Raw genomic sequence first — 13,090 nt, 5'->3', positions numbered from 1 at the left:
TGCCACCAACCTGTGATGAATACCTGCCACTGGTTTAGCCAGGGAAACCAGTTCTTATTATACCTCGGTAGGAAAACCGGGGAAAACCAGCTTGGGCCAAGTGCGTGTGTATGCCATCCCACCCATTCCGCTTCAGTCATTAACATGAGACAGTTCTCCCCAATTCAGGTGCCACCAACCCTGTGTGACGAATACACACCTCTGGTTTAGCCAGGGAAACCCGTTCTTACTATACCTCAGTGGGAAAACCAGCTCGGGCCACAAGACTAATTCAGGAGACCTTTTGTTTTATGGCCTTATATCAGGAGCTGGTGGCGAAAAGTTTGATTAAACAATTCAGAGACTGAAACAAATAAATCAGATGACTTATTTATATGTAAGTATAGTAAATCAATATACAATCCCGAAATCAGCTGTAATTGTCAATAGTAAAACAAAGCTTAAAACAATGTTTGAGTGGACCCTGAACCCAGAAAATGGTGAATTCGACTGGACACAGTAGACTCCTCCTCGTATTTATTTACACATTTTGGCGTGGTGTCATTGCAAAATGGAACAACTGAAGAAAGATGTGAAATTTAATCCATCAACAACAGCTCATTTCTTTTCACGGGTGTTTTTCTGGTAAGTACTTGTTTACAGTTAACACTGTAGCTCGATCTTTTGAAAGTAGCCAGTTAGTAAGGTGGCTGGCTATTAAGGGTGCGTTCGTAAATTCGCTCTGGCTATCTACTCCGATTTCAGAGCACTCTTGTCTGAGTGTCCCAGAGTTCAGAATAACTGAGGAATTTACGAACGCTCAACACCCGTTGACTATGGCAGGTGTCAGAAAACGTAGGCCAACAAAGCGTGATTAAATTGTTGCCAGCAGCACAGTTACAAATGATATGGGTAACATAAAAACAGCCTAACCAGTTCTGCTTGGGCGAGTAAAATGGTCAGAGAGAGATCTCTTCTCATTTGGGTCTGGAAGTAGCTGTAATGAAGTGAACATTATGCCATAATCCAGTCCGTGTATTCGTACTGTGGGATTCCAGATCCATGTTTTACAGTAGCCAGACAGTAGGAGTTGATATGTCATGTGAACTATAATGCCAGCATACTTTGGAGTAAAGTTAAACAAAAGTATGCGAACGCCCGGACATCAGTTCTTATAAACATAAGACATCTAAACTGTGGATGTTACAATTGGCGACGAGTGAAACGCACAAGAGGCGAATGCAATTTACAAGACAAACTACGTGCCTATGTGAGTAAACGCAGATCGCAACAACAGCCTAGTTAACGTTGTACATTACAATACCATGATGTGCACACAGAACCCAGTTCAATCGGCTCGAGGTCGAAAAAATGGATCAACAGATTCAACAATTTTCTAGTGGCATTAGACATCGCGGATAACACACAGAATAGGGCATTACTGTTACACTATGCAGGGTCGGATGTGTACGATATATTTGACACACTGCAAGATACCGGAGCAGCTGATGCATATTTCTGTCCAAAAGTCAACACAGAATATGAAACCTACGTTCAGACAAACAAGACGAAAACGAAACCTTGGATGCTTACCACACAAGATTGAGGCAATTAGCATACACATGCGAGTTTGCAAACGTTGATAAAGAAATCAAGTCACAGATAATACTAAGATGCAGTTCCGCGCGCCTCCGCATGATGGCGCTAAAGGATGGTTCAATGGCTCTCCAACAGCTACTTGATACAGGTAGGGCACAAGAAACGTCAGATAAACAAGCTGGAGGCATTGAGAATGCTCAATCAAAATCACAAAAATAACTTTTAGTGCGCGCTGTCCAAAATAAAAAAACATAACCAAAGCCAGGGCTATGAAAGTGACAAACGTCAAACAGAACATGCAATAAATGTGGAGGAAAATTCCCACATGATGGAGGACAAACAAACTGCCCTGCAGGGGGGAAAAGATGTGGAAAGTTGAATCACTTTAAAAAATGTTGTAGATCAAACTAGAGTCCACTCCTCCTTTTGCTGAAAAACTAACCCAATGGCGTCCGAAACGTAACATCTTTATGTCACATGATGACAAGACACAAAAACAAAACACCTCACCAAGCTTGGATGATTATGTGTATGTTGTGTGTACACTACAGAATCCGTCGCAACCACACATCCAAGTTACCATTATGAACACAACTGTGGATGTTATTAGTGATTTGGGAGCAAGTGTTAGCCAGGTTTTTTTTCATCAACAATGTTAAGGCAAACATCTCTGCTTATGGCTCATCTGAACCATTTCCACTGAGAGGAAAATTCACAGCACCAGTCCGCTCCAAGACTAAGACGGTGGATACCACTTTCTATGTAATCAAAGGTGACTCTGGCTCACTACTTAGCTGTCAGACAGCAACAGACCTTGGACTTCTGAAAATAATCAACCCACTATCCACCCCAACTGAACCAGCTGATGGTTCATTCATAAGCCACTTTGGAGTAAAGTTAAACTAAAGTATACGAACGCCCCGACAGCAGTCCTTATAAACATAAGACATCTAAACAACTGTGGATGTTACAGTAGCTAGCTAGCAAGCTAGCCAACACGTTAGCCAGTTATCTTGGGTGCTTGACTGCCGATGTGAGGTCAGAACGTTCAGATGCACTCTACGCCTCGGTCAAAGTGTCCAGTCTGCGCTCTGAAGGCTCCGAAAGCTAAACACTCTGAATTTACGAGTGCACTCTGGCACTCCACATTGAATTTACGAACACAACCTATGCGTTCTATGGAAAATAATTAACAATGTGGAAGGTGTGTATGGAGCCAGATACCTGCCAAAAGGTTGAACGTACACTACCGTTCAAAAGTTTGGGGTCACATAGAAATGTTTTTAAAAGAAAAGCACTTTTTTTTGTCCATTAAAATAACATCAAATTGATCAGAAATACAGTGTAGACATTGTTAATGTTGTAAATGACCATTGTAGCTGGAAATAGCAGATTTAAAAAAATAAAAAAAATGGAATATTTACATAGACGTACATTTTACATTTACATTTACGTCATTTAGCAGACGCTCTTATCCAGAGCGACTTACAAATTACAGAGGCCCATTATCAGCAACCATCACTCCTGTGTTCCAATGGCACGTTGTGTTAGCTAATTCAATTTTATCATTTTAAAAGGTTAATTGATCGTTGGAAAACCATTTTGCAATTATGTTAGCACATTAAACTGTTCTGATTTAAAGAAGCAATAAAACTGGCCTTCTTTAGACTAGTGGAGCATCAGCATTTGTGGGTTCGATTACAGGCTCAAAATGGCCAGAAACAAAGAACTTTCTTCTGAATCTCGTCAGTCTATTCTTGTTCTGAGAAATTAAGGCTATTCCATGCGAGAAATTACCAAGAAACTGAAGATCTCGTACCCGCAAACACCAGTCTCAACATCAACAGTGAAGAGATGACTCTGGGATGCTGGCCTTCTTGGCAGAGTTCCTCTGTCCAGTGTCTGTGTTCTTTTGCCCATCTTAATCTTTTTATTTTTATTGGCCAGTCTGAGATATGGCTTTTGCTTTGCAACTCTGCCTAGAAGGCCAGCATCCTGGAGTCGCCTTTTCATTGTTGACATTGAGACTGGTGTTTTGCGGGCACTATTTAATGAAGCTGACGTACAATAATCCCTTTCAGAGTTTTGGCAGTTTCATCTCAACAACAAAAATAACGTACACCAAATGGCATGTGAGGAGTGCTACCCGAACAAGCATAACTATGTATGTATGTGTGTATGTATGTAATTATTTTAACGAAGTCAGGGAAACCGGAAAGAGGTGTCTGGCTCGTTTTTCAAGTTAAATCTCCATTGTCTATTACTCCTCAGTTGAGTTGACTTCACATTTGATAGCTAATGTAATGGATTTGTTTGCCAGAGCAAGTCTAGACCGCACAAGCTGTATTATGCCTACAACAGTGCAGTTTCAGTCAGCCAGGTGTATCTCTACAGCATGGGCATGCCTCTGGGTGAAGTGGACTTCCCCATGCATACACCTTATCAAAATATGACTAATTCAGTATTGCACCTTCCCGTTCTCTGGGCTTTGTCTGCAATCATAACCAGTAGTACACAAAACCAGTAGTGCTCTCCACTAGTATTGGCACCCCTGGTTTAAAAAAATAAATAAAAAATGTTTATGCTCTTAGTCTTTCATTCAAAATATTCACAAAAATCTAACTTTTAATTAAAGTAAAATAATTGAAATAAAAAATTATAAAACATTGTTTAATTCTCTTGTTTAATTAGGAGTTTTGGCAAGGAGAATGTCTCCATAGGCTCTCTCCCTCCATACTGAGAGTTTCCACCAGGAATTTGTGACCGTTGTAAAACCTGATGTGAGAGAGGGAGGGAGCCACGATATACACCCAAAAGGGCCACGTCGTGACACAACATTGTTTTTATGAGTGTTTAATCATGATTTCTGCTGACCGACATGATAGGCTACATCGATTACATGTGTAGAATTGCAGGAAATGTAATTTTAAAACGTAAGTTTTTCTCTCAACCGTCAAGATGGGGGCCACTAAAAACTGCCACTAAGGTGTGGCGGGGGCAACCAAATTGTGCTTAGGGCCCCCAAAAAGCTAGAGCCTGACCATGTCAAATTGGCTGGCTAGCTAATAAAATATAATGTCAATATGGCTAGTTAACAAGTTAACTTTCAGGGTTACAACTAGATGGCTATGTCCAAATATTGTTTGATTTGCATGGCTTCTATAGTGATGACCGAAGTCTGACTGACAACTTTACCACTACGAGGACTTGCCGATGTCAAGCTCATTCCAATAGCCTAATCTCTGACGCCAGCAAAGCCTTCAGAAAGTATTCACAACCCTTGACTTTTTCCACATTTTTGTCGTGTTACAGCCTGAATTAAAAATGTATTCAATATAGATTTTGTGTCACTGGCCTACACACAATACCCCATAATATCGTACTAGAATAATGGTTTTAGAAATGTTTACAAATGAATTAAAAATGAGGCTGAAATGTCTTTAGTAAATAAGTATTCAACCTCTTTGTTATGCCATGCCTAAATAAGTTAAGGAGTAAAAATATGCTTAAGTCACAATACGTTGCATGGACTCTGTGTGCAGTATTGTTTAACATGATTTTTGAATGACTCCCTCATCTCTGTACCCCACACATACAATTATCTTAAGGTCCCTCAATCGAGTAGTGAATTTCAAGCACAGATTCAACCACAAAGTCCAGGAAGGTTTTCCAATGCCTCGCAAAGAAGTGCACCTATTGGTAGCTGGGTAAAAAAAAGCAGACATTGAATATCCATTTGAGCATGGTAAAGTTAGTAATTACACTTTGGATTGTGTATCTATACACCCAGTCACTACAAAGATACAGGCGTCCTTCCTAACTCTGTTGCCGGAGAGGAAGGAAACCCCTCAGGGATTTCACCATGAGGCAATGGTGATTTTAAAACCATTACAGAGTTTAATGGCTGTGGTATGAGAACTGAGGATGGATCAACAACATTGTAGTTACTCCACAATACTAACATAAGTGACAGAGTGAAAAGTAAGTCTATGCAGAATAAAATATTCCAAAACATGTATCCTGTTTGCAACAAGGCACTAAAGTAACACTCCCCAAAATGTCGCAAAGAAATTAACTTTATGTCCTGAATACAATTACGTTTTGGGCAAATCCAAGTATTCAACAATGCCATGGTGTAATTGTAAACAAAACACAAATAAATGACAGAATCAGCCTTATTAAATGTTTTATTATTCTTCAGGATGATGAAGATCCAGTGATATTTCCCCTAAAGGCTACATTGTTGTCATTTTCAAGAGAGTAACTAAGCTATTTACTGTATGTTCTGTAATCATTACAGAACATAATACTGTCCTGTAAAGTGATAAAAAAACTCTTCTTTTGGTATTTGTTTCATTAATGCATTGTTGATATAGTCGCAAAATGTTTTGCAATCAAGTTTCAAAATGTATACATTTAAAAATACCGAATTACAGCCGGTGTGATGCATTTTGCATCCTATAAAGCAAAACGCATCATATATTTCTGTATTTGGAAAGTGATATCTTAAACTTGATTTGCTGACATGCAAAACATTTTGGGACTACCTATTAAGCTCACGTACCCATTTAAGCCCACCATGAAACAAAACTATTTTCTGCTGTTGAATGTTTCAACCAATTGATATGGTTGTTATATCCATATGTTTTTATTCCAAGCCAATCAGATGTTTTATTATTAAGTTATTGACCGTTCTGTGTAAGTTCCCTAGTGGCCAATTTCAAAGCCGCTAAAAAACTTGAGGTGACCCTCAGATAAACATATTTTTTGTTCCCTCTCGGATAAGTGATCATACCGTCTGTAAAATTAAGAGTTAATGTGTATAGCATTTTTCATGGACTTTAATTACTATTTCTTAGCAGTTGATGAAATGGGTTTTTCATGCTAGCAGTCGTGCCTGCATGTCACAGTCACACAGTAGCAACATAACTTGCTGATCTACAACAAAATAATATGCATTTTGTCTAATTTTACTGTTTAAATTAACCTTGCATCGTTATACAGTACCTTGGGAAAGAATTCAGATCCCTTGACTTTTTCCACATTTTGCTACGTTACAGCCTTATTCTGAAATGGATCAAATAAAACATTCCACAGCAATCTACACACAATACCCCATAATGACAAAGTGAAAACAAGTTTGAGTAATTTTGACTAACTTCTTGAAAATAAACATACCTTATTTACATACAGTTGAAGTCGGAAGTTTACATACACCTTAGCCACATACATTTAAACTCAGCTTTTCACAATTCCTGACATTTAATCCAAGTACAAATTCCCTGTTTTAGGTCACTTATAGGGTTACCACTTTATTTTAAGAATGTGAAATGTCAGAATAATAGTTGAGAGTGATTTATTTCAGCTTCTATTTCTTTCATCACATTCCCAGTGGGTCAGAAGTTTACATACTCAATTAGTATTTGGTAGCATTGCCTTTAAAATGTTTAACTTGGGTCAAACGTTTCGGGTAGCCTTCCACAAGCTTCTTCCAATAAGGGGTGAATTGTGGCCCATTCCTCCTGACAGTGCTGGTGTAACTGAGTCAGGTTTGTAGGCCTCCTTGCTCGCACACACTTTTTCAGTTCTGCCCACACGTTTTCTATAGGATTGAGGTCAGGGCTTTGTGATGGCCACTCCAGTACCTTGACTTTGTTGTCTTTAAGCCATTTTGCTACAACTTTGAAAGTATGCTTGGGGTCATTGTCCATTTGGAAGACCCATTTGCGACCAAGCTTTAACTTCCTGACTGATGTCTTGAGATGCTGCTAAAAAATATAGCCACATAATTTTCCATCTCCATAATGCCATCTATTTTGTGAAGTGCACCAGTCCCTCCTGCAGCAAAGCACCCCCACAACATGATGCTGCCACCCCCAGTGCTTCACGGTTGGGATGGTGTTCTTAGGCTTGCAAGCCTCCCCCTTGTTCCTCCAAACATAACGATGGTCATTATGGCCAAACAGTTCCATTTTACTTTCATCAGACCAGAGGACATTTTTCCAAAATGGATGATCTTTGTCCCCATGTTCAGTTGCAAACCGTAGTCTGGCTTTTTTATGGCAGTTTTGGAGCAGTGGCTTCTTCTTTGCTGAGTGGCCTTTCAGGTTATGTCGATATAGGACTCATTTTACTGTGGATATAGATACTTTTGTACCCGTTTCCTCCAGCATCTTCACAAGGACCTTTGCTTTTGTTCTGGGATTGATTTGCACTTTTCGCACCAAAGTACGTTCATCTCTAGGAGACAGAATGCGTCTCCTTCCTGAGTGGTATGAGAGCTGTGTGGTCCCATGGTGTTTATACTTGCGTACTATTGTTTGTACAGATGAACGTGGTACCTTCAGGCGTTTGGAAATTGCTCCCAAGGATGAACCAGACTTGTGGAGGTCTACAATTTGTTTTCTGAGGTCTTGGCTGATTTTCTTTTGATTTTCCCATGATGTCAAGCAAAGAGGCACTGATTTTGACGGTAGGCCTTGAAATACATCCACAGGTACACCTCCAATTGACTCAAAGGATGTCAATTAGCCTATCAGAAGCTTTTAAAGCCATGACATAATTTTCTGGAATTTTCCAAGCTGTTTAAAGGCACAGTCAACTTAGTGTATGTAATCTTCTGACCCACTGGAATTGTGATACAGTGAATTATAAGTGAAATAATCTGTCTGTAAATAATTGTTGAAAAAATTACTTCTGTCATGCACAAAGTAGATGTCCTAACCGACTTGCCAAACCTATAGTTTGTTAACAAGAAATTTGTGGAGTGGTTGAAAAACGAGTTTGAATGTATGTAAACTTCCGACTTGAACTGTAAGTGTTCAGACCCTTTGCAATGAAACTCGAAATTATCCTCCGGTGCATTCTGTTTTCATTGATCATCCTTGAGGATGTTTCTACAACTTGATTGGAGTCCACCTGTGGTAAATTCAATTGATTGGACATGATTTGGAAAGGAACAGACCTGTCTATATAATATCCCACAGTTGACAGTGCATGTCACAGCAAAAACGAAGCCATGAGGTCGAAGCAATTGTCCATAGAGCCCCGAGACAGGATTGTGTCGAGGCACAGATCTGGGGAAGGGTACCAAACATTTCTGCAGCATTGAAGGTCCCCAAGAACACAGTGGCCTTCATCATTCTTAAATGGAAGAAGTTTACAACCACCAAGACTCTTCCTAGAGCTGGCCGCCTGGCCAAAATGAGAAATCGGGGGAGAAGGGCCTTGGTCAGGGAGGTGACCAAGAACTCGATGGTCCCGCACCTAAAACGCTCAGACCATGAGAGATTCTCTGGTCTGATGAAACCAAGATTGAACTCTTTGGCCTGAATGCCAAGCGTCACTTCTGGAGGAAACCTGGCACCATACCTACGGTGAAGCATTGTGGTGGCAGCATATGCTGTGGGGTGTTTTTCAGCGGCAGGGATTGGGAGACCAGTCAGGATCCTTGATGAAAATCTGCTCAGGACCTCAGACTGGGGCTAACGTTCACCTTCCAACAGGAAAATGACCCTAAGCACACAGCCAAGACAACGCAGAAGTGGCTTTGGGACAAGTCTCTGAATGACCTTGAGTGGCCTAGCCAGAGCCCGGACTTGAACCCGATTTGAATATCTCTGGAGAGATCTGAAAATAGCTGTGCAGCAACACTCCCCATCCAACCGGACAGAGCTTGAGAGGATCTGCAGAGAAGAATGGGAGAAACTCCTCAAATACAGGTGTTCCAAGCTTCATAGTGTCATACCCAAGAAGACTCAAGGCTGTAATTGCTGCCAAAAGTACTGCGTAAAGGGTCTGAATACTTATGTAAATGTCATCACTTTTTTTATTTATTATTATATACATAAAAAAATCTAACAAAATGTCGAAAAAGTTAAGTGGTCTGAATACTTTCCAAAGGGGATACATTTTTATAAGTTGGGCTTGAAGGGTAGCATAGCACAAAATTACTCTCTCTATGCAGAATGTAAATGGCTATAAATAAATATGGTTCAACTGGCTTTAGACAAGTTCAACTAACAAGAATAGCAGTACAGCAAATGTGAATCAGCTTTCAGATAATTCATTGAAAGTGGTGTGTGTTAGTCTTTGTGCATGGCTTCTTATCCACAGGGTTTTGTTCTAACCAAACAAAATCACACCTGATTCAACTAATCAGGTCTTGATTGAAATCTTTGATTAGTTGAATCAGGTGTGTACTGGTTGGCAAGAACAAAAGCCTAAGTGTACCTTGATATCTGTGGATACAATTGGACACCCCCCTGTTGAGTGCTACTTTCATCATGATGAATAGTAATGATCAGTTTATTCTAATAACTTTAGGGGAAATTTAATATAATCACATTTTACTTAAATGTCTGTTTTGTAAGTTTTGGTGGGCTTATTTGGAACTCGCATGGGCTGAAAAGGTACATTCATTACCCATTAAGCCCAGTGTGAACTTTTCACATTTTACCAAATATTTGTATCTCTTGTTACATTTTTTTTAAGTAGTCATAAAACTTGATCAGAGATTCATCTTACATTTTATCTCCACTTAATTATTTATTTAACACCCCCCCCCCCCCCCAAAAAAAAAACAAATCAGGGCAGTATGTATTTTGGTGGGCTTATAAGGTACACTTACCATATCTACAATAGATTAATAAAACAAATACTAAAATCTAGTTTTTGGGTGGAATTTTCCTTTAAGTGTCAGTGGTCTTTTTTAAAGAGAATCTGGATATTCTCTGCTGTTACATGCTCATTTCAGGTATCAAAACCCAAACTATGGTTGTACTTGTATTACTCTTGTTTATATTTTTGTTGTCTTTTGAGTCTTGTAAACAATCAATGTAAAGCATCTATTACATTTGAGAGCAGTTACATTTCTCCAGCCCCATCCTTCAGTTGAAGTGGTGGGGCTGGCCACAGACAATGCTGCCTGATTATCCATTCAATGCTGCCTGATTATCCATTCAGCGTTTTCCAGGATTAAATAACACCACAAAACCAGTAGAGAAAAGCAAGCAAACTGATCACAGGTCAGTCAAAAAGTTAACTATCTATCCCATGTGTCATAAAGCACCACTAGATTTCAGAGAGAATATTGCACAGTGTTGATGCACAGTATGATGAACTGGTTGTTTTGAGCAAGATGAAGATATGTGATTTGATACATCCAGATCTGAATGTGCAATTCCACACTACTCATTGGTTCAGTCTAGGAGGCAACCAGTTGCAATGTTCTTTCAAGCTGAAAAACAAGGTAACAGTAGCTAGGTTTCCATTCAATTAGCGACAGATTTCCATGCAAATATAAAAAAAATCTGCATAAAACAAGTTGCACGTTTTAGACCAGAGATGTTTCCATCAAACTAACTTTTTGTGGATAAAAGGCTGTGCATGATTACGCATTGCACATAAAAATTACTTTTGCATTTTAAATTCCCAAGTACTGAATGGGAATTCAGTACATGGGTGCACGTTTTGGTTTTTGCCCTACCACTATACAGCAGATTAAAAATAATGAAAGCTTGATGATGAGTTGGTTATTTGAATAAGCTGTGTAGTGGCAGGGCAAAAACTAAACGTGTACCCAGGGAGGGCCCCAGGACCGAGTTTGGGAAACCCTGCTTTAACCAACAGCTCGCAGATGCAGTGTGGGTAGGCTACCTACATTTATGAGATTATTATGGATAACAGCGATTTTGTATTTGTCAAACGGCAGCCAAGCATCGATCATGTCGCCAGAATAAGACCCTCGATATTTATTGGAAAGGAGCATCAAACTCCTCATCTTGCAAATTCAGCACCCTGTGAAGTTCATCATAATTGATTTCATCTGTATCTTAAACTGCATGCTTTCCCAAATCGTAGTGGGAGGACCACACAACATATCTCGTGACTCCAAATGTACTACGATATTATGGTTATTATATCAATATTTGCGCATAGAGGGTTTCCACTGCCATTTCTCGTATAATGAATTTTACTGACACAAAAAGATGTCGAACACCATGTCGAACAAACAAATTCTATGTCGACATTTATAAAATTGTACCGGTGTGGTTTGTGGTACTGAGAAAGGGAAAAAGTACACACAGTGTTCCTTGTATTTAGATGTAAAAACATTGTTGTTGCATATTGATCACGAAACAGTTGCCACCTGTATCATACTAATTCCTTTATCGGTGACGCTGCTGAGGGAGAGTGCCTGAGGTCACGTAAAGTTGGCTGACACAACTAAAACAAATGAGCTATTAGTTAACACTTGAACCCTGAATCAGTAATTCGTAATTAAGTAGCTTTATCTTTTAAGGTACATTTTAATTTGTTACTCTTCAACCAAGTTGTCGAAGGGCAGTGCAAACAAACAAGGCCAGTAGAGTTCTTCCAAAAACCAGGCCCTCCTACTAAATGTGTATCCTAACAGCAACCCTCCATAAAGCAGAACATTTAGTACAGTACATTTTGACATTGAGGTTCATGGATTAAATGTTGCTCATATACATCCACTTCCTATTTTGTGTTTTCTCTTTCCTCAATGTGCATTGGTTAATTATTGCATTAGTTAATTGGTTATTGCACTGGCTAATTATTGCATTGGTTAATTAATACATTGGTTAATTAACCTGCTCTCTCTCTCCTTTTTCTTTATAAGTTGGGTAACCCCTTTATTCAGTATTGGAAATAAGCGGAGGCTAGAGGAAGATGACATGTACCAAGTGCTTCCTGATGATGCTTCTCAGGTCCTGGGAGAGGAACTACAGAGGTATGACATACTGTGGCCCAGCTCTATTTTGCTCCCTAGGGCCCATCCCTATCCCTAGGGCCTAGCCCTATCCCCTAGGGCCTATCCCTAGGACATTGCCCTATCCCCTAGCCTAGCCCTATCCCTAGGACATTGCCCTATCCCCTAGCCTAGCCCTATCCCCTAGGGCCTATCCTTATCCCTAGGACATTGCCCTATCCCCTAGCCTAGCCCTATCCCCTAGCCTAACCCTTTCCCTAGGACATTGCCCTGTCCCCTAGCCTAGCCCTATCCCCTAGGGCCTATCCTTATCCCTAGGACATTGCCCTATCCCCTAGCCTAGCCCTATCCCTAGGACATTGCCCTATCCCCTAGCCTAGCCCTATCCCCTAGCCTAACCCTTTCCCTAGCCTAGCCCTATCCCCTAGTGAGTGGAGTTTCATGCTAAACACTGAACTTAGCACCATTGTGTATTTAGGCTCTGTTCTGTTTTCCGATCAAAGTCTAACAATGTGCTAATCTCTCCAGGCATTGGGATAAGGAGGTTCGAATGGCTGCCAAGGAGCTGCGGATGCCCAAACTCACCAAAGCCATTGTGAAGTGCTATGGGAAACCCTACGCCGTGTTGGGGATCTTTAGTTTCACCGTAGTATGTAGAAATATACGTTTTCCGGTTCTTGAACATAACATTTGACCTATGTACATAGGGTACATGGTAAGTGGGTTTTCTTTTACAGTGTAAATAAGTGGATTTGAGTTCAGGTTGAAATCTCTCTA

At 40.1% G+C, this 13,090-nt stretch overlaps 1 protein-coding gene across 2 annotated transcripts in view; it reads left to right on the top strand.

The window, feature by feature from the left end:
• The first annotated feature begins 306 nt into the window (after positions 1-306).
• LOC106575315 (ATP-binding cassette sub-family C member 4) overlaps positions 307-13,090 on the top strand; it is a 36,824-nt gene continuing 24,040 nt past the window's right edge. Inside the window, exons 1-3 of one of the 2 annotated variants that reach the window (XM_014151777.3) lie at positions 307-624; positions 12,224-12,334; positions 12,842-12,962. In XM_014151777.3, coding sequence (XP_014007252.1) covers positions 551-624; positions 12,224-12,334; positions 12,842-12,962 — 306 coding nt within the window. In that variant the 5' untranslated portion in view covers positions 307-550. Of the gene's footprint in view, positions 625-1,035; positions 1,250-12,223; positions 12,335-12,841; positions 12,963-13,090 lie in introns of those variants that run through there. The other variant, XM_014151778.3, reaches the window with a different exon arrangement.

Source organism: Salmo salar, chromosome 17 (assembly GCF_965601325.2).
Source record: "Salmo salar chromosome 17, fSalSal1, whole genome shotgun sequence".
Lineage (NCBI taxonomy): Eukaryota > Metazoa > Chordata > Actinopteri > Salmoniformes > Salmonidae > Salmo > Salmo salar.
Note: the sequence above shows the minus strand (reverse complement) of the source record. Positions and strands in the feature narration are given on the sequence as shown.